The sequence below is a fragment of the Juglans microcarpa x Juglans regia genome, chromosome 4S, assembly GCF_004785595.1.
Source record: "Juglans microcarpa x Juglans regia isolate MS1-56 chromosome 4S, Jm3101_v1.0, whole genome shotgun sequence".
In the NCBI taxonomy this organism is placed as follows: Eukaryota; Viridiplantae; Streptophyta; class Magnoliopsida; order Fagales; family Juglandaceae; genus Juglans; species Juglans microcarpa x Juglans regia.
In genome coordinates, this window is record NC_054601.1 from 1,985,478 (window position 1) to 2,006,347 (window position 20,870).

Sequence of the window (20,870 nt, forward strand, 5' to 3'; positions counted from 1 at the left end):
AAAATGCCTTCAATCTCAGTGCACAATCTTTTGGGCAACAGGAAAACACCCATTGTATATGTTGGTACAGCTTGCAATTCAGCTTTAATCATCACCTCCTTCCCAGCTTTCGAGAGAAAACTGGTCTTCCAGTTTTGTACCTTCATCCATATCCTTTCTTTTATACTTCGAAAAGCATTATATTTGGATATTCCCACGAATGGAGGTAGGCCCAAATATCTTTCATAGCTATCACACATCACTGCACCAGTTTCATGATTGATACTCCTTCTTACTTCACTTTTTGTATTTTTGCTAAACATTATAGAGGTTTTTTCCTTGTTAAGAGCTTGGCCAGAAGCTGCTTCATAGAGTTTTAAAATTTCATAAACTCTCCTCCATTCATCTACTTTTGACCTGCAAAACAGCACACGATCATCAGCAAAAAGTAGGTGATTCACCCTCAATCCTCCTCTACAAACAGCACTTCCCCTTATGACTCCATGCCTCTCAGCTGTATGAAGCATTTGGCTAAGACCTTCTGCACATATAATGAAAAGGTAAGGGGACAGGGGGTCCCCTTGCCTTATTCCTCTAGTTGGCTTTATAGATCTCCCAGCCTTTCCATTTACAAGAACTGAGAAGCTGACAATTTCCACACATTTCATAAGTAAACCTGTTATTTTGTCCTCAAACCCCAGTTTTAACAACATTGCTCTTCGGAAAGGCCACTCAACTCTGTCGTAGACCTTTGACATATCCAATTTAACTGCCATACTCCCTTCCCCACCCCTCTGCCTTGACCTCATTGAATGTAGCATTTCATATGCCACCATTATATTATCTGTTATTAACCTCCCCGGTATAAATGCACTTTGGTTTTGGGAGATCACAGTAGGTAGGGCTTTTTTAATTCTATTTGCTAACACCTTTGCAATGAGCTTGTATAACACATTACAAAGGCTAATTGGCCTGAACTCTCTCACTGAGGTTGGATTTTTCACTTTGGGAATCAGTGCAATCAAGGTATGGTTTAACCCTATGCTAATCTCTCCCCCATTCAAAACATCTAACACTGCTTTACAAGTCTCATCTTTTACTGTTTCCCAATGGTTTTGGTAAAACCCAGCCCCAAACCCATCAATCCCCGGGAACTTCAAGGAAGACATCTGCTTTAAAGCCAACTCCACTTCTCCCACAGTGAAAACTCTCTCTAAAACCCCTCTCATACCTTCATCGATTTTGGGTCTAGTATGCTACACACAGTTCACAATATCATCAGAGGAAGGATTCGAAGATGTATAAATTTTCCTGAAGTAATTCCAGAAAGCACATTCTAAATCATTCTCAGCCTCCACCACCCTTCCTTCCTCATCCATGATGGATTTAATAGTATTTTTCTTTTTTCTTTGACTTGCACATGCATGAAAGAATTGAGTATTCTTATCACCATATGCTAGCCATTGTTTCTTTGCCCTCTGCTTCCATCTCAAATCCTCCTGTTCTAACAAGAATCCCAACTCTTCTCTCAGCTTTTTTATTTCCCCCATTCTCTCGGGCTTTTCATCAACTTCCAGTAAATTTAACCTCTCAGTTTTTTCTTTTATGGCCCCCTCTCTAGCTCTTGTTGAACCCTTATACCATCTGCTTAAAGCCCTTCTACACCCTGATAGCAGATTTTGAATCTTTTTTAAAGGCTTCCTCTCAATATGTTCTTTTCTCCATTCATCCCTTACAATCTTACTGCACTCCTCCTCCATACCCCAACTCATCTCATATTTAAAATTTCTTCTCTGTTGAAACCCCCCAGCCTTCCCTCCCACAGATAGAAACAAAGCCTTATGGTCAGAGACCTGTGTTCCTAGCATCTCTACCCTTCTCTCCAAGAACCTACCCATCCACCTCTGATTGGCCACCCCACGATCAAGTCTCTCCTTAATGAAGGTATGGTCCTCATGCCCATTAAACCATGTGAATTTGTTCCCTATCCAACCCATGTCATACAACCCAAAGCACTCTAGTGCCTCTCTAAACTGTGACATCTGCCCTTCACCTCTTTCCCTCCCTCCCACCTTTTCATCTTAAGAAATTATTTCATTGAAATCTCCTAGAACACACCACGCAATCCCATCTTGGGGCTTTAACTCTTTGAGAAGTTCCCATGAATTCCCCCTTTTATTAACATCAGGGTTCCCATAAAACCCCGTTAACAGCCAATCCCTCTCCCCTCTACCCCCTTTAACCCACAAGTTAATATGCCATTGTGAGTAATTCAACAATTCAACCTGATCTTCCAGCTTCCAAAGAACCATTAATCCACCACTCATTCCTCTGGGTTCAACAACCACACAACCATCCATGCCCAGTTTTCTCTTGATACTAATAGCTTTTTCCATACGCATTATTGTCTCTATCAAAAAGACAATCTCGGGTCTCTTTTCCTTTGCCATTAAGCAAAGAGATTGAATTGCCCGGAGGTTCCCAAGCCCTCGGCAATTCCAACTGAGAATTTTCATAATTCTTGGCAGGGCTGCTCAACAGCCTCTACCAATCTGCACTCAATGTGCTCCTCATCACATAACTTCAGCTTCTTTCTCTCTACTTCATTCTGCTCTTGTTTCCCACCCCTTTTTTTAGTACTCTTCAGGTTCAAAAGGTTATTTGGCATACCTTTGTCTCTAGCCCTTCGCTTCCAACTTCTATTTTTCTTCTCAACAGACTCCATTTGCTTTTCTTCAGTGTTAACATTCTCAACCACTCCCCCCCTTTCTGATTATCAGACAATAGCAAAAGGTCAGACCCCTCACTCAATTCACCCCTCCCTTCTTCCATCTCCCCCCATTTCATTTCCGCCTTAGTTATTTTGGCTCCCAACTCCACAACACCTCCCTCTTTTGATATATTCTCCCTTTCTGCTATCAAAATTGGACAATCTTGACCATTCGTATCCTCACTCCCAGACCCCTCATTTCTGTTTCTTTTTCCTTTTCATTTTCCTTCCACCATGCTTTTTCCTTCCCCTCACTCCCAAATCTGGTCCAATAGCCATTATATTTTCCCTTTTGCACAACCTCTGCCCTCAACCATGAACCAAATTGTGCTCCATCCTCCCCCCTCTCCTCCCTCTTCCTTGTTCCCATCTTGCATCCATCCTCACTATGTAAAACCCAACCACAATCAAAACAAATGCGAGGCAGTTTTTCATACCTCAATGTCGCCCAAAGTTGCCTCCCAATCACCTTGACAAATCTCCCCCGAGCAAGTGCTTTGTGCAATTGGATCTCCACCCTAATCCGTAGAAATTGCCCCCATCCAACACCGTCATCTGGACTCTCCACCTTCTTAACCTCCCCCAGTGAGCTTCCGATTTGGATTCCTCCCTCACGAGTCATGCAGACCATTGGGAGATCGTGAACCTGTACCCAAAACACTTCAGTAGAGAAGTCCCACTGATTTGGTTGAGAGAAACCATCAAACACTTTTAAGACGAAGAGATGGCTATCGAATAGCCATGGCCTTCCCTCCAGGATCCGCATCTTATTGGCATATGTCTTGAATGTTATCACAAACAGATTCTTTCCAACTCCCAAGAACTTTGCTGGACTACTTACTTTCCATATTTTAGTCATAATCACAACAATCACTTCACATCCAATTACCCTATCCATACATACATTCCCAATTAAACTTCTCTCCCCCTTTTCTCGTGCAACCTCCACCGATACCAAATCTAGATCAATACCTATCTTCTCTTCCTCCGATAATCGGAGACTACCACACATCCTTTCAAGCCCCTCTATCTCTTCACTTTCCAAATCTTTCCAGCCCACATTCCTCTCATATCCCCTTTTACGGTTACTGACTTTTTCACCACCTCAATTTTCGCGGGAGAGAAAACAGAGAGAAGACTCTTATACTTAGGTAACTTTAAACATCTTTTAAACATCCGTCAAAAGGATTCTAAGGTCCATAATAAAAAAATAAAAAAAATTTCCTCTTTTTTTTTTTCCTGTTGTTTGTTCAGTGCCCATTATAATGTTAAAAGCATCCCAAACCTGAGAAGATTTTAAATGGAATGCTTTGAAAATTGAAAAGAATCAAAATGGATGAATGCCATACAACAGAATGGTTACATATTCATGAGAAGTCAATCTAGCAATAATTTTTTTGTCACTACTTTTATTCTGTTTGCTACTGAATGAACCATCATCAGGCTTGCATGAAAACCTCGGGCACTGATCGGCTGAAAGCAGTGTGCAAGATAACTTCAAAATATATATCCATCCTAGTTAATTTCTATCTGAAAATGATATATGGTTTTGGCCTCTCAGTCCTAATACTGCTTGCACTACTTCCAAAAAAAACATTATGGAGAAACAAATTTTGAAAGAGACATTAACCAACAAATATGGGAACAACATTCGAACTGAACAGGCCCAAACTTAAGTGTTTGCAACCAACTGCTCAGGAAAATCGTGATGCGAGCTTCCATCCCCAGTTCTTGCAGCATCCTCATCAGTCACTTGGCCTTCCACTTGTCCTCCCTCAATCTCCCTGTGTTTGTCCGACAAACCATACATCTGTCTCCTTGCTTCCCTACGAGCTGCCCTCTCAGATAGTTTCAGATCTTTAAAACCCTGTTCGAACTTGTCTTCATCCTCGGGTGAGAAGAAGACAACTTCCATTTTCCCAAGCTCTTCGTACAGCTTCTCAATCTTAGCTTTCCAGTAGAGGCCCATTTCTGTGTCCATCTTGTGGTAAGGAGTTTTCAGCAGGTACTCATCAATCCCACCTGCCTTGTCTATGCAGCGGAGGGCGTGTGTGGTGACTTTAACTCGAATATGGCGGTCTAAAATGTAACTGAAGAGCCGCTTCTCCTGGACATTCGGCTTCCAAGTTCTCCTTGACCTATCAACACAGTTTCAGAAGTTCTCAATATACGGTTCTTCTAAATTGATAAACAACAACAGAAATTCAAAATTCCAATACAGAACAAGCATGAGACTCCATGTATGTTGCAAAATAACGGATCCAGCAATAAAAACAGTGAACATGTAGCCCATGGACGCAGTAGGGAAGACAAGGCGTAAAATAACTAATAGGATGGGGTGTCTCTTCACACATCAGAGATAGTAATATGTCTAATCTTACAAGAAAGCGAGACTCATAACAGCCTTTGGTCTTCTGAACTCCACTAATACCTCCGTCAATCAACTTGCTACTACCATTGAGAATTGCATGCAGTTTACGGTAGGGAATTAGAACATGCTCGAACTTGTAGCTACAGATCAGGAATCATTTGAGGTAGATCTGGTTATATAAAGAAAAGACTAACAGGATACAGTTCAGTCCTTGGTGAAAAACAAACTTGGAAAAAGAAAACGTACTCATCATTGCTAACAATCATTGCTAACAACCAACAAGCACAGCACGCAATCCCCAGCTAAAATAAAACCCTCAGAGCAAGCCATTAAATCAAGCAAAGCATTAAAAAAGGTGGAATCCAAAAGGAGAAAGCTCAGTCAAAATTCCACAAATGAATCCCATTAGCCGTATCACAAAATTCAGAACCAACACATATCTATATGCGTTACCACAAAATTCAATATTTGAAATTCAAATAAAGGAATTCTAGAAATGAATTGCGGTAGCGCAAAAACATTCACAAAAATAAAGACCCACTCACGGAAACAGATCAAATACCAAAACCTCTCTAATCCTGTCGAAGATAAAATACAATCAATAGAATTGAAACAAAAAGGAGTTCATTTGAAAAAACTATAGAGAGAGAAGAGAAAGGTACAGACTTGTTGCCGCCATCTTCGCTGACGCGATTGCCGAACTGGATGTGGCGGCCAGCGTAGAGGCCGCGCTTGGCCCGGCCCATCACCACCTTGCTGTCCGGTATGCACTTCTTCAACGATTCCTTCAGACCCGGTGCCAAGTTCTTCTCCCCTCCCACATTCTTAAGCACTTTCTTCATCATCTCCTTCCCTCTGAACGCCATCTCTCTTTCTTTTACTTTCTCTTCTTGTCTGAGCTCGTTAGGTGGGAAAGAAAGGTTTAACAGAGAAAATGGATACAAGAAGCGCCTATTACTGGGTTTGTACAAAAACGAAGCTCGATTTGCTGCACATCACGGTGCTTTCTCGGTTTAGTTTTCGAAGGAGGCTAAGGGTTTGGCTGGGGTTTGGGCTTGCCTCTCCAGTAGCAAGCGATACGGTTAGTTAAGTTAGTGCCTAAAGTTTGCCACGTCAGCAGCTATGCAACCCTAATACTGACACGTATTCTCTCTCTCCCTCTCTATTTTTTTTTTCTTGAATTGATATTTATTGATCCTTTTACGGCTCTGTTTGTTTTCGTGAACAAGATCTCCTGGGACAATAATTTCTTCTTTGGTGAATACACATGTAAATTTCTGGTTTTTCTGATATATATATATATATGTAATTCATTTTTTTTTAAAATCTACCGTATAAATAAATGAATAAATAAAGGAAAAAAGAGCTCTCTACCATCGCCGTAATTGATTAAACAAAATGGAATTTACATTGATCTTCTACAGACTGAAAGTTGTTGCACAGGCAATTCTGATACAGATGTGACGAGCCTAAACAAATGTTCCGCTGTAAAAACTCCAAGAGCCCTCAAACTTGTGCTATAAAAGTTGCTATATTTTACAACCACCACCATTTTGAACCTCTTTTCCAAAATCAGATCAACCACCTGACCGATGGACGTGGAGCTTGTTACGCTGGGAGGTGGACTTCTCATCATTGTTGAGAGTGGGGCATCCAACTAGACGAGAACAACACATTTATATTAGGTTTCTATTTCACTATGCATCATTTCTCAAACTCATATAGGACAAATAAACACTCTTAGTTTACTGTAGTTAACTAGAGATCACATCTTCATGATTTCATTTACACGTTTAGTTAATTAATTACGAGTGAGATAAGTTCTCAACTGCAGGTCAGATATAAAAGCAGCTTAAGAATGGCTAGCTAGCCGGATAAATGCAAGCAGACCTCATTGCAATCTTCACGGTGCAATAGTCCAATGCAGCTGCCCCAGTCATCGATAATAGGAACAACCGGATCTCTGAAGAACCGCATAACCACTTTTTTTAAGGAGACGGTGCCTAGTAGTGGCCGAGCTGCTTCAAAAGGAATCATGATACTCTCAACTGATTCATCCGGTGATACCTAAAGGGATGCAGTGAAGTTACACAACATGAAAGAAAATTTTGCGGATTAGAAAGGTCTCGATGCCAAAAGTGGTAAGAGTGGTAAAAGCAACTCTACATTTATTACATCCAAAATAGCAACCGTAGTCATTAAAAGTCTTTAGGACCCTCTACACCTTTCACAAAATTGTGAACCAGAGAGACAAGTTATAAACCTGAGGCAGTAGGTGAGGACTGAACATGGATTTTGTAAATCCAAACAAGGCTTCTATCCGCAGGGCAACCTGCATTACAGAGGTACGGTCAAGGTGGCTAAAAAGGTAGCCCAAAAACAGCATGAGTAACTTATCAGGAGCAAAAACAAAAAATTAAAAAAAAAAAAAAAAAATCCAGAAAAGTGCCTAGCTTATCAACTACCACAAAAACTGGTGAAAGAATAATGAGGTGCAAACTAGACAACATATCCAAGGAGGCAATCAGAAGTGAATTCAAGAGGTCACACCAAAAGATTTGAGCGTTGCAGTCTTCAGCTTACCCTAGTTTTTGGCCTAATATTCAATCATGAAAAGTAAAAGAGTTAACATACCAACCCTCCTCGACTTGTCCATGAAACCCCCTTCCATCTCTTAACAATATTTTTAAGATTTTCGATAGCCACCTCAACCTGGGGGAGAAAAAAGCCATTAAAAGGCAGATATGATAATGGCAAAGTTCAAATTTTATATTTACACATGCCAATAACCAAGATTACAATTAACAGTAAAGGAAGCAAGGTTATAAATTGCCGATTCCAAAAAAAGAAGGGCGTGGAAGTGTTTCTGCAAAAGCTCTTAGTTTCCACATTTCCTAATCCATAATTTTTCTTTTGTTTTATTCTTCCCTTGGTCATCAATCCTGAGTTCATATTGAACACCACCTAAGTTGTAACAATTAATAAGAAGAATGCAATTCAGAGACAGTAGGTGAAACTTATGCTAGTTAGTTGAGGCAACATGCATAGTAAATACCCTTTTGTCTATCATTCACATAACGAGCTCCCAAGCTACAACCTCACTAATGCAAATCTAAGTTCCACAGGCAATAACTACTTTGCATCAAACACCATCAAGAAAAACCTAAGTAATTGTTTCTGGCAGATCTAATACCTGACCATCATTTAAAGCTGCCTCCATGAGAAGATTATCAGCTTCTTCTAGAATCGGTAGGGAGATGGTTCCAGCAGTATCTGGCCACATGCGCTTATGCAGGGTTTTGACCATATCATAATCTCCTCTACCAGCAAAAGTACGCATCAAGGAAAGATAGAGATGGGGCTTTGGTCGCAAGTCTGGGTTCCCACCAGAGTGCTTTAGTATTTCTCCAAATGTACAAAGAGCATCTAAACATCACAGACAGTAAGTGAACACTTGATGTGTAGAACAAAACTATATATTTTTAGTTCTCAATACATTAAAACAGAATCTGGTATCTTCCTTGCAATGTATTAAGTGGAAACAACGAGAATAATAAATTTTCATCAACAAGATTTAGATGAAAATGTTGTTGCTACTGTATAAATTACACCTGCACCACTTTTCTAAATTTTAAGTCATGTCAGCATGATGAACTGCAAAGATCTCAACTAGGATCGCTACCATATACAATCCAAATCTAGTTTCGTTGTGCAGCCTAGTCTTGTTATGGAATTCTGAAGGAAAATTCAAATGCAGCATACCCTTAATCGCACCACAATTTAGAAATGCATCAACTATTGCTGTGTATGCCGTTCGATCTATATACAAATCATGATATGATTTCATTTCCAACACAATCTTCTGAACTGAGAGCAGATCCTTGCAATGCGCAAAACCCTACCAAAGAAAGAAGGGTGAAAGGTTTGTTCAGAACTTGAATTAACAAGATAAAAATACAGAGGGAAGATACAGATTCTTTGCATCCATCCTTGCACAAGCTATAACATGATACTGTAAATTATCATGTTATAGATACTGTAAATTATTAGTACTTTTTTATATATTTGGATAATTGTTAGCACTATGTGAGGGAACAACTGACCTTGAGTAATATTGTGTAAGTGACAATATCAGGGAAAAGGACATGGCCATATTTCTGTGCTTTGTCCTGACCAGAAAAAAGTGTAATTTTAGTAATCTAGGCAATTCTCTTCAGCTACTAAAGAACAATTTGCAGGCTCTAAACTGGCCTTCTAGATAAATGCTTGCGACCTTCATTTCCTTGAAGACATGCTTTGCTGCATCCAGCTTTTCACTCTTGACACAAGCAAAGATTAGCGTGTTATAGGTGAGCTTATCGGGCCTTAATCCTAAACGCAGTATTTCTTTATATACGGTTATTGCAGCCTGTGGAAGGCCTGTGTTTACATAACCCTGAAAGTTTCAGAGAGAAAACGGTTTAAGCAACATAATGGCACTTTAAAATTAGATAATCTGCATCTCGTAAACACGAACGTATCAATTAATTTCTTACAGACAGGTCAGCGCAGAACCTTCATTAACAAGTTGTATACTGAGACTGAAGGGTTGCCGCCTTCACGGAGCAAAAAACCATATCGTGCAAGAAGACCATTAGCACGGCGTAGATCTCCTGCACTACAGCAACCCAAGTGAGGCATATCAGTGAGCATGATGTCATCATGGAGCAGCAGTTTGCAGCTTTATTGGAAACACAAGTAATCAAAAGCTAACTATGAATTTAGTAAATAATTTGGAATACACTGACCAGCTTCAATCAAGGCATTTAGCAGCCCGTAGATAATTGGTGCTGATAGCTTTGGACACCCCACAGCAGAATCTTGCTCCACGGACTCAAGTAATTGAAATGCTTCGTCGGTTCTTCGAGCCAAGCCCAAGCCCTTCACCATTAGATTTTTGAGAGACGCGGGGGGGGGGGGGGGGGGGGGGGGGGGGGGGGGGGGGGGGGGGGGGGGGGGGGGGGGGCAGAAGCACAAACCGCGCTTAAAAAGAGATACTTACAATGTCTGCTTACATAAATTCTTAGGCCAGAAAACTAAAGTACCTTCAAAAGTGTAGCGTATGTAACAGTATCAACTCCACAATTGTCTGACTTTGACATTTCATCGAAAATCTGAAGCGCAGAATCAACATCACCGCAATGAACACAGGCCTCAAGGACAGCGTTCATCACGATCGTGTTCAGCTTCCCATACCGGTTTTTTGCAGCCTTAATCTCCTCAAATATCTACAACACTCGGAAAGAAATAAATACAACGGGATTTCAGAATTTTGTTTTGAATGTGGGGGGTGGGGAAGAGATAAAGATAAAAACAGAAAGACCTGGTGAAGCTGTCTTCGGCGAGTGAGATAGACGATGCGGGAAGTGAGGGGCTTGAGATTGGGTTTGTGGGGAGAGACTTTCCCGTGTAAACGACGCCGAGCGGGAACAGAGGAACACAGAGCGGAAGAGAGAGTTGGTATTGCCGTCCGTACGTGAGAGGACAAGCAGGCGGGGATCTGATGCATTGTTGGTGGTAGTAAATGGAGAAGGACTTACCCATCAGCCATAGATGAGACCCCAGAGAGAGAGAGAGCGAGCTGTGGATAATGTGAGAAACGGAATGGAAGCTTGCAGAATTGCAGAGAAACTAATGGCGGGTAATGTTGGTGGCGAGCGAACATTAGGCTGGGAGGGCTCTAGTATGGAAAGGAACTCGGCCTGCAATCCACATTTTGGGCCTGGCCGAGCCTAAATTGTTCTCCGTGAAACATTAGAAGACCATTCCACAGTTTGAAACGCAGACGTCAATATCTGAAAGTCCATACCTCAATCCAAAACTAAACTTTCTGAAGAAGAAGCTCAAGCCTAATAAAAGGCCCAAATGACTATAAACCCCTCATTTTTAAAATTCAATTTTTTTTTTAATAAAAAAATTTATTCAAATTATAAATGCATTAATTATAATAAAAAATATTTATATATTTGTAATTTGTATATTTGAATTTTTGAAATATTAAATCTTTGAATCTCAAAAGTGGCTAATATTGATGTAAGAAAATATTTATTATTGATTCTAAAACAACGGTTTATATTAAAGATATTTACTACTGAATTTAATAAGCAACGGTTGTATTTAAATAAATTCACTCAATAAAGTATCTTATGAATCCTTAAAGATCTCTACTCGTTACCAAATAATTAAATTCACTCAAGCATTACTTCAAGAATTGTGTCAAATCAACCGTTCTAGCTTTCAAATCCACATATCTATAGTGTTAATATTTACCTTATTTAGCGCATTGAAATTAAAGTGATGAATTGTTGATCCTTGTCAATAAATAAACAATGTTATTCTTCGCCAGAAGACGGATAGAGACAAATTAATTTAATTGAGAGAGGAAAGAAGATAGATAGAGAATAAGAGAATGTGTCTGGTATTCGTGTGCGACGAGGACGAGAGAGTAGTGTCGACGTAGCCAGCACTCGAGGCGTGTCCGTGCTGTGGAGGGATGATACAAGCTATGGACGTACAGAGCCAGTGGAGGTTCTGCTTCCTGCCTCTCTACTCCAGAACCAAGTGCAAGTACTACTGCACCATATGCGCCAGACGTTTGGTGGTTCAATAATTTACAACTGATCGAAACCTCTCCTTAATTTCTCTGCGTTTGTGTTTTATACAATATTTTAACGTTTTATGTCGGAGATCGAGAAATAGAAAAAGGTTTATTCGTATGAATAGTATCAACTTCTCTAACTTACGAGGCACTTTTCATGCCATGTTTCCAACTCTTTCTTGATTGACATATGAGTTTAGAAACTTCACAATCCATGGAGCAATTGAAAGGAAAAGTCTTCTAAGCGAGTTCACGTACCAAACTCTATACCGATGCTGACTTGTAAAGTATCTGTTTAATAAAACGGCACGAATTGAGATGAAAATGATTTTCGTGAGTCAAAAAATCTTATTCTTCTCTCAAAATTTTTCTTCTTTTGTTTTTCTTTTCAAAAAAAAAAATTATGTCAGCGTTGATATGCAGTTTAGTGCCCCAAATCGCTTATACCTAGCAAAGCTAAGGAAGAAAAGATTGTGAACACAGAAGCTTTTTGTATTTAAACCTTTTTATTTTGTGGGGTGGCGAGGTTCAGGAACGGGTGATCTTCGGTTGAACTCGTTCAGAAAGGATAAAGGCTGGCTGAGGCTCTTGGGAATGAACCAAATTGGCCAACACACACATCCAGAAGTGGCAGAGGCCTTCGAAATGGAACTGTGGTTAATTGCATGTATTCGCAATGGCCATCAAAGTGAATCGATGACTTTCTGAGCCTACTATTTAGATTGTTAAACCTCGATCTTTTTATTCAAGTGAGTTGTGGATGTGTTGCGATATCCTTGGGTCAATGGATCTCTTCGGTTCATTTGATCAAGGGCCAATCTCAGAGTACTCAGATCGGTTTTCCAGGACCTTGGTCAACAGTGGCTTACTTGCTCTGCTAGAATGTCTGTTTTCTAGGACAGATGGAAAATTTCTTCGTTTTACATCCTAAGAAATAGCTTTAGAAGAAATGAGTTAATCGTTAGAAATGGAGGGAGAGCACTTGCCGACAGAAGAAATAAGATGGACTGAAAAGGAAAGATATTATTGCAGTGTGTCTAATACATACATATGAGCGGTGTTTATACACAAGACTTGAGCTTAAAGTGCTCTAGTAACAAACTAACCAAGGAAATTCAATTCATAGTTCAAGGAAATTCCTCGCGAACCCAAAAAACAAAATGGGTTGATGAAAAAATTTAAGGTTACATACATCACTTGCAGAGTTTCAACTTCTTGAAAAATGAAGAAACTGCAGATTTGGGGCATGGCTTTGTAGCAAGGCATGTTGGGATGTTTTCAGGTTGTTCTATCCACAGTTTGTGAGTGATGCCACCAGCCGTGAGCTTTTCTGACAAGTTCAAGATCTGAGGTTCGCCCTTCACCTCGAGAGTAACCTGCATTATTTTCCAAAAAGGAAGCAGACTCACTCAGCACCTTTACTTCCAATCACTTCCATCATCCCAACAAATTGGCCAACAATAAATTACAAGTAGACTTATCAACAGCATCATCAGGAATTCAGGTGGATACAAAAACATCCATGAAAGGAAAAATCCAGGTTGAAGAAAATATTGAGATGAGAACTGAACTTGACATGAATGAGGGACAAAACAATATCATAGAAACATTTAGATAAGCATCACAGCCGGCCTCAGATGTTATATGTCGGAAGCTTACGACGTACAATCAAAGTTGTTCATAATAGACCTAAGGCAATCCTACGATTACAAATCATTGTTAGGCAAGTGCCCATCCCAAGTGCAATCAAGATCGTTCCCTGAGACATGGGTCCTGTGGATGCCAAGCTGAAAATTTGTTCCAAGTTTTATAAGCCTAGGCTCGTTTAAATAGTAAAAATATTTCATCTTATATAATTTTATTATTATAATTTTTTTAAATTTTTACACAAAATATTATAAAATTTTTTAATTTTTTCAAATCTCAAAATAATAATAATATTAAAAATTAATATTTTAATAATATTTTATTTAACTTTTTAATACTCATCTCAAATAATTTAAATTTTAATCTCATCTAACCGTCCAAACCGCACAAGACCCGAGACATATTCTACGACACTACAAGTAAAAGTTGGAAGGCGTGTTCATACGAATCAAAATATTGATCCTTCGGTTACTTCCCTTAACTCTCTTCATAGAGTGAAGTTTTCAAGTGAACAAAGCAAAGTAGTTCCATGTGGGCTCAAGTCATTGAAGTTTCAGTGCCAATAATAAAATAAATAAATGACCAACAGTGGAGAATCGGAGAAAGAGATAGGAAATGTAGAGGACAAAACTTATAAATAGGAGAAGGCTACTCACCTTATGCATAGAATCAATATTTTGGGAACTACAATACTCGATGGTTTGAGGATCGTCTTTGTGGGACCAAATCGCACAAACGGAGGCATGGCAGCCCTGTGTCACCACACTCCCGAGCGGCCACATGTCGATTAGGTCTCGCCGGAGTACCACGTACTGAACTATGACGTCGGAGTTCTCCATCTTCGCGCCACCTTCATCCTCGGAAGGCAGTGATTCCGATCCTACGGGTTGACTCATAGAATTCAGATGCCGACACCAGACACCGCGGGGAGGAGAAAGGTAAGCCCTAATTCTAGCTCTTGGGAAAGGGAAGCGAGCATTGGAGGAAGTAAGACTAAGAGAGAAACGAAATGGCGGCGTGAAGAGAGGAGATGCCATGGCAGATCAGATCAGCTAGGCTCAGCTGTTGGGCTTTTGACTCGATGGGCGCTCCATTAAAGTGATAAAAAGAGAGAAATATTGAAGTAACTCGGCTTAGGTCTGGTTTTCCAGTAGTTGGGGCCCTTCGAGTTCGGTAAGAAATAGGTTGGGTCTACTGTCTACTCCGTCTTATCCTCTAACCCTCCAATAATACAGTTTTTTCGGGAAAAAAAACCTCTAACCACTGCTAAAATTTAACGCCTAGTTTAAATATTGTGAAGTCTAGGAGATAAGATAAGGTGTAAATAGTAATAAAATAATTTATTAAAAAAAATATTTAGGCCACTGAACAGTATTTTTTAATAATATTATAAATTTTGTTTTAAAAAATATTGAAGAGTATAAAAAAAATATGAAAAAAAAAGCCAAATGATCTTATTGGGAGAATATCTCGGGTTACACTCTAGATGGACGATCCATTTATAAATAATAATAAAATATTTGAGTTAATATATTTGATGAGATTTTAAAAAATTAGAGAAAAATTAAATAAAAATTATTATAAAGTTAAATTTTTTTTAATAATTTTTTTTTTAGAATTTCAAAAATTAAATTATTTTTTATATTTTATTTAAAAATTTAAAAAAATATAATAATTAAATAATATAATTAGATGAAAAAATTAAAAAAATATTTATATTTATGATATTTGAATATTGTGATGGAATAGAAATAAAATGAGATACAATGACTATCAAAATCAGGCCTAAATCTCACATGGTCACCCCGTCTTCTTACGAATCTGTCCAGGTGTCTCTTTTAATACTTGTCCAATGTATAATGGTGTTGATATCACCACACCTATTTCCTAAGTTCCTAACTACAGTTAATTTTCGATCTATGATTATCTTCCTCTTTTTGTCCGTTTTATTTATCTATAATTTCCTTTTTTTAAAAAAATTATATACTATACTATCATCTTATTTTTATTATATTCTGACATTTATTATTATTAAATAATTATTTATTAAATAATTCATATGAGAGATAAAATATAATATATAACATTCCTCGTTTAAAAAACATGATCACGAGATATCCATCCTCAATAACGTATGAAATCATATTTATTTTATTAAATTTTTTAAGCTAGATTAAAGATTGAGATCATCTTTATTTTTTAATCATCCTTCAACGGTTTAGCATTCAATTCAATCTTCAATATAGCTTGCCAGCTCTTCCAAAAAAGAAAAAACAAGTTAACAACCCAACAAAAGAAGGGCCACTGTTTCCTAGAACGAAGGGCAATTGCCAAGAAGCATCAAAGTGGCTGTGTTAACAATGTCGGACCACCATCCCACCCACTACGAACCCGATTTTGTTCAGAGTGGTTTCTATACAATAAAAAATAAGAAACTAGTCAGCCTGAAACATAAGATAAGATCATAATTAATCCATATCTGCTCACGGAAACCCAAAAAAAAAGAAAAAAAAAAAAAAAAACCTGCCATCAGTGGAAAAGATCTCGAGTCTCGACAAACAGAAGAGGATGATAATACATCATATTACGATTTTTGTTATGCCTTTTTGAGTTGGCAACTGGCATCCATACATCACAGCTAAAGAAAGAAAGAAAGAAAAAGAAATTTTGATTAAGAAAAACCAAGTTAATCGTCATCTTGTTCATCATTTTCTTGCAGATCTGTGAGAGAGAAACAACGATTTGACTTGAAATTCAAGATCCTCCTATCAATAAAAGTTTTGGGTACTCTCTCCTGATGACTTAAATGATGTTGTTCTTGTTCCTTTTTCTCTGATGACGACGATGACCACGATGATGAAGGCGAGGACGACGTTGATGGGTATTCTTGTTGCCGTCGAAGATGTTCATCATCTTCATCTTCATTTTCCTCTTCGTTCAGAACCAGTAGAGGCATAGATTTAGGGTTAGAGGAGCTGTAGAAGGAAGATTTCCTGGAAGACCATTTGGCGGCTACCAAAACTCTCCTCCTCTTGTTAAACGGGTTTTCCGACTTCTTCAGATCCTTTAGTGTGTTCACTTCCGATAGATTCGCAAAGGACTTCGATTTTCCAGTAAAATGGTTCGATAATCCCCTCCTGCATATACCAACACCAAACACACAACTGCTGCTGGTAAAAGATTCTCTCTTGGGTATTAAATTAAAAGACACGGAAGATCATAGATATAAAATGAGATTCCCTTTCTTCGATCATTTCAAGGGATCAAACAAATATTCCATGAAGAATGCACGGATGAGTTCTAAATAAAACCAAAATAATCACCAATTCATTATTTCGCAGAAAAGCCATCAACTTAGAAGGAGAAAAAATTACTTGATGGGAAGAGTGTCTTCCATTGAACCCAAAGAGCCCAATCCTGCTCCCTTGAAATTGCTCAGAATCTCCTTTGACGAAACGCAGTCGTCCCCTTCGTCTTCGCTATCATCCGGCGCTCCGATCGAGGAAGAACTCTCTGAAGATTCTTCGTTTGCCTCCCGACCTTTCCCCTGCCCGCCGATGCCGAATACCAACCCATCGCCATCTCCTGTTCCGCCGATGCCGTCCTCCAGGAATAGACAAGAAGACACGCTGCGCTGATCGGCAGCGCTCGGGATGGCGCTGCTCCGGTCCCTAACATCGATGCCGAAGGTTGGACCCACAATAACCTCCATTTTAATTTCCAGATGGTCCCGATAGAGAACTTTCGTCGTTGTTTTTCTTTCTTTTTTCCTCCGGTGTTACCGTTTCCGCCCCGGACTTCACCTCCTTTTGAGCTCCCTGAACACGGGCTACTTGTCATCAATCGACGGCCGCTCTGGTTGGTAAAAGACACAGAGCCAAAGGGTGGTTGGGAGCGTGGGATAAGATAAGAAGAGTCGTGCTGGGTGTAGGTCAAGCGTTTGTAAAAAAGACGAACATGGATAAGGATGAGCAGGTTGGTCTCTCGCTGTCTATTCTAGAGAGAGAGAGAGAGTGCGCGTGGTTGCGCTGCTTTTGGATAGACATTACAACAATGCGTCTGAGAAAAAACGAAGTCAGTAAATTATTTATATATAGAGAAATAGAACGAGAGACAAACAAAAGTACGTGGAGGTCGGATATATTGTATGGATATTCCAAGGCAGCAAGAGAGGGTAAAGAGAGAAATGCTGCTAACGCGCAGCGGCAGGGTATGACGTGGCAAGGATAAGGACCAGAGACAAGACCAAACTTATCCTGTTTCCTTATTTTAGATCAGATCAAGGAAAGACACGGAGAGCTCAAAAACTGGGTCCCCCCTTAAAAATAAGTATGTTTCACTTGCAATGCAATTTCCTCGTTTTAGTACATCTCTCTCTCTCTCTCTCCTCTGCTCTGCACGATTCACGGCATAAACGCCGTGTTTGTAAATACACTCTGAACTGAAATAAATGAATGTTGTGTCATTTATGGTTCATATTCATCGATCCATCGAGAGTACGGGTGTCTCAGACGATGTAGATGAACATCACCTATCCATCCATATAAAACGACCCGTTTGAGATTAGCTGGAGATTTAGCCATTTGTAGTATGATTAAAGAGTTTAACAGATTATTAGACACACCGTTTTAATGGATGAGATCGTGTATTTGAGATTATTCTATGAAAAAATGTCCGAAAAATACCTTATATTGTTGAGATCTGACAGTATAAATTAAAGAATACATATTTATTATGGGTGCAAGTTGGTTTTTGATCTTCACAAATATTGAGGGTAGTATCTAAAGTTCTTATCAACTAACGATCTAGACCATTTGATTACATATAAACTAGGCTTCAAAATTAATCTAGATAATTTATTCAGTCAAACTAATTCTAACCTGAATCCAACCAAACTTATTGGGGACGAAGTGTGGGTACTTCTTGTTGGAATCGAACCCAATTCATAGCCCAAAAACCGACACTTTGCACCCCTTGCTTAGTTGAGTGATGATAAATAGTTTTATGGGCACTATTTGATGATTGGATCTTAAATTAAATGTGCAAGGCATCACCATGATTTTATAACTTGTCGATGCCCTGCATTAATTTTAATATCTTAAAAAGATATAATAATAATAATAATAATAATAAAGCTTATTCGAAGTTTCTTTCTATCATCGAAATACTTGATCTCTATCCAGAATAATTCATCATTCCGGTCTAAAGTTTTGCATTTCGAATTTCATATAGAAATTTTGATCTCTATCCAGAATATTATGAAAGAAGAAAAATTATTCTTATCAGTTATTATTCCCTACTCACATTCTATAAAAAATATTCTCACATTTTATTAAAAAAAACTATAAATAGAGTGCAAAAGTAAACAATAACTTATACATAAAATTACTGGTGAAAGAATGATAACAAATATATGTAAAATATTCAATTTGATTAATAAAGAACTATTTTAGTATTTTTAACGAAATCGTTAATTGTTTGTTTGTTTTTCTTTTGAAAAATGCTTGTTGTAAGCGTTTAGTGTAAAAGGCGTACAAATGTAGATGACGTGAAAACACTTAATGAGAGAGACCGAGCTGATGAGAGAAAGAGATGAGAAGAGTTGAGAAGAGAGAGAGATCGAGCTGATAGAATTGATGAGAGAGAAATACCAAACTTATGAGAGAGACCGAATTGATAAAAGATAAAGAATTTATTTTAAATCTAATGTAACATGAATGACTGCACGCCGATTATATCCACCGATTATATATAAAAATACTGTTTTCTTTTTTAGCTCAAGACCCTATAAGCCTTCATTTTAGCTCAAATAATCTTTTTGACAGAGCACCCCACCATAAAATTCTAAAATGAACAACTCGAATATTTATGCTTAACGTGTCAGGGATTTATAAATATAAAAATATATATATATATATTGAAAAATAATAATAAATTTCATATTATTTTAGAGAAGGAAACCATGAGTTACACACCACCAAGACAATAAATGGGCAGTGTTTCTTGATTGCGGTGGACTTTGTCTTATTGGCAGACAGATATTCCAACCAGAATAAATGGGCATGCATATTATAAATAAAAGGTAAACAATTCCGATAAAAGAACTGATTGGTGGAAATTAGGTCAAAGTATATATATGCTGATTGTAGTGGACTCATCCAATGTCCGCTTTCTTAGCTTACCCCGTCTTCTCTCTTTAAACTAATTTGCATTTTATTATATTAATGGTATTTTATAAATACATAAAAAAAAAAGACCATAAAATGAGGCTAGACAAGATTAAATACCCAATTATCTTCGGAGAGTATTTACGAAGAAGATTAATCACTCAATCCTAAATTAAAGAAGTAGGAAGAAGTAGGTTAATTCCGGGCCACTTTGCCATGGATGTAGATCATATGAACTTAAAGTGGGCAGCTGGATAATGATGAATTCCTCTGCAGATTTCAATAAAAGTTGCTTAAAATTTCATACCGGGAGGAAAGGCGACACAAACTTCATGGCATTCTCGGCGATCCCCAGCTCGTTTGAAAATAGATGGAGGGATTCTTCTTCAGAGTGTTTGGCAAAAGGATAAGATCATCAAGACACGTCAAAAGTTTTATTACTCGAAAATTCTTAATTTCAACGTTATTCTCTACGTTTACACTGACCAATTTGCGTGAATTTCGGTCCTTATGAACCTCGTTTGCAGTCACGGAAAGGTACACAAAATTATAAAGTAATAAGTCTCGGCCCTTGTTCCTCCCTTTCGATCCTCTTCCCCATATATAGTCTTGGCATCATCTGTTTTTTTTTTTTTTTTGAAAGAATGATCCATCTGATTCATCTTTAACTTGGCAAATGTTGGTAATAAGGAGGGACTCCCTCCAAAAAAATGCTCTAATTAGAGAGTTTTTAATGCATCATTAACTAAACAATAAGCAATACAATTGAAATCTCTAGAGACATGCATGACAGACTAGGATGGCCTGTTCTTGAGCTCTGCTTTAAAGTCTTGAATGATTAAACCTGCAATGCTCCAGCCCCTAATCTCTATGTTAAGGTCTTGAACCACATTGAGTGCATCCCTTTCAAGAATTACTCTAAGTAAACTTAAGTATTTGCAGAAAATTACAGCTTTGAAAGCAACCACAAACTCAGCCAGTTAACATTAGGGAACAAACTTCTTTGAGATCTCAATGTTGCAATCATTTGGCCTTCCTAGTTCCTGACCACCACCTCTATACCCACTCTACACTTTACTTTATCGACAGCAGCATCCCAATTGGCCTTGAAAACATTCATAGGTGAAGGAGTCCAATTAATTCCTTGAGACCTATCTAGTTCCAATCTAGCAGCACAACATTCATTAGTTGCCTTGTAGTCTCTAAGCAATTGTTGAGTATTCTAAACCAGCTTAGAAGGATCCTCAAATTTCTCTTCAAATACAAACAAATTTCTTCTCTTCCACACAGGATATATAG

The 20,870-nt window shown here is 38.4% G+C and overlaps 5 protein-coding genes across 6 annotated transcripts; all 5 read right to left on the reverse strand.

Moving 5' to 3' along the window:
* Positions 1-1,235: 1,235 nt before the first annotated feature.
* Positions 1,236-1,976, reverse strand: LOC121262705. The gene has a single exon (XM_041165293.1). The coding sequence runs from the start codon at positions 1,974-1,976 to the stop codon at positions 1,236-1,238; it is 741 nt and encodes a 246-aa protein (XP_041021227.1).
* Positions 1,977-4,132: 2,156 nt separating this feature from the next.
* On the reverse strand, positions 4,133-6,234 carry LOC121263568 (54S ribosomal protein L24, mitochondrial). Its single transcript, XM_041166532.1, has 2 exons — positions 5,787-6,234; positions 4,133-4,887 (listed from the first exon to the last, which is right to left on the reverse strand). Exons 1-2 carry the CDS (start codon positions 5,984-5,986, stop codon positions 4,422-4,424), a joined length of 666 nt encoding a protein of 221 aa, XP_041022466.1. The 5' UTR covers positions 5,987-6,234; the 3' UTR covers positions 4,133-4,421.
* Positions 6,235-6,487: 253 nt separating this feature from the next.
* On the reverse strand, positions 6,488-10,818 carry LOC121263566 (pentatricopeptide repeat-containing protein At5g10690). 2 transcript variants are annotated; one of them, XM_041166529.1, is made up of 12 exons: positions 10,483-10,818; positions 10,205-10,387; positions 9,908-10,040; positions 9,675-9,772; positions 9,394-9,555; positions 9,224-9,289; positions 8,883-9,018; positions 8,314-8,495; positions 7,755-7,832; positions 7,384-7,452; positions 7,011-7,187; positions 6,488-6,777 (listed from the first exon to the last, which is right to left on the reverse strand). In XM_041166529.1, the coding sequence occupies exons 1-12, from the start codon at positions 10,666-10,668 to the stop codon at positions 6,526-6,528; spliced, it is 1,722 nt and encodes a 573-aa protein (XP_041022463.1). In that variant the 5' UTR covers positions 10,669-10,818; the 3' UTR covers positions 6,488-6,525. The 2 variants fall into 2 exon arrangements, with proteins under 2 accessions (XP_041022463.1, XP_041022462.1); XM_041166528.1 differs by having other exon boundaries at positions 8,314-8,546.
* A 1,944-nt stretch (positions 10,819-12,762) lies between these two features.
* On the reverse strand, positions 12,763-14,501 carry LOC121263569 (putative peptidyl-tRNA hydrolase PTRHD1). The gene is made up of 2 exons (XM_041166533.1): positions 14,061-14,501; positions 12,763-13,133 (listed from the first exon to the last, which is right to left on the reverse strand). Exons 1-2 carry the CDS (start codon positions 14,439-14,441, stop codon positions 12,951-12,953), a joined length of 564 nt encoding a protein of 187 aa, XP_041022467.1. The 5' UTR covers positions 14,442-14,501; the 3' UTR covers positions 12,763-12,950.
* A 1,454-nt stretch (positions 14,502-15,955) lies between these two features.
* Positions 15,956-17,546, reverse strand: LOC121263567 (suppressor protein SRP40-like). The gene is made up of 2 exons (XM_041166530.1): positions 16,779-17,546; positions 15,956-16,541 (listed from the first exon to the last, which is right to left on the reverse strand). Exons 1-2 carry the CDS (start codon positions 17,114-17,116, stop codon positions 16,091-16,093), a joined length of 789 nt encoding a protein of 262 aa, XP_041022464.1. The 5' UTR covers positions 17,117-17,546; the 3' UTR covers positions 15,956-16,090.
* Positions 17,547-20,870: the final 3,324 nt, after the last annotated feature.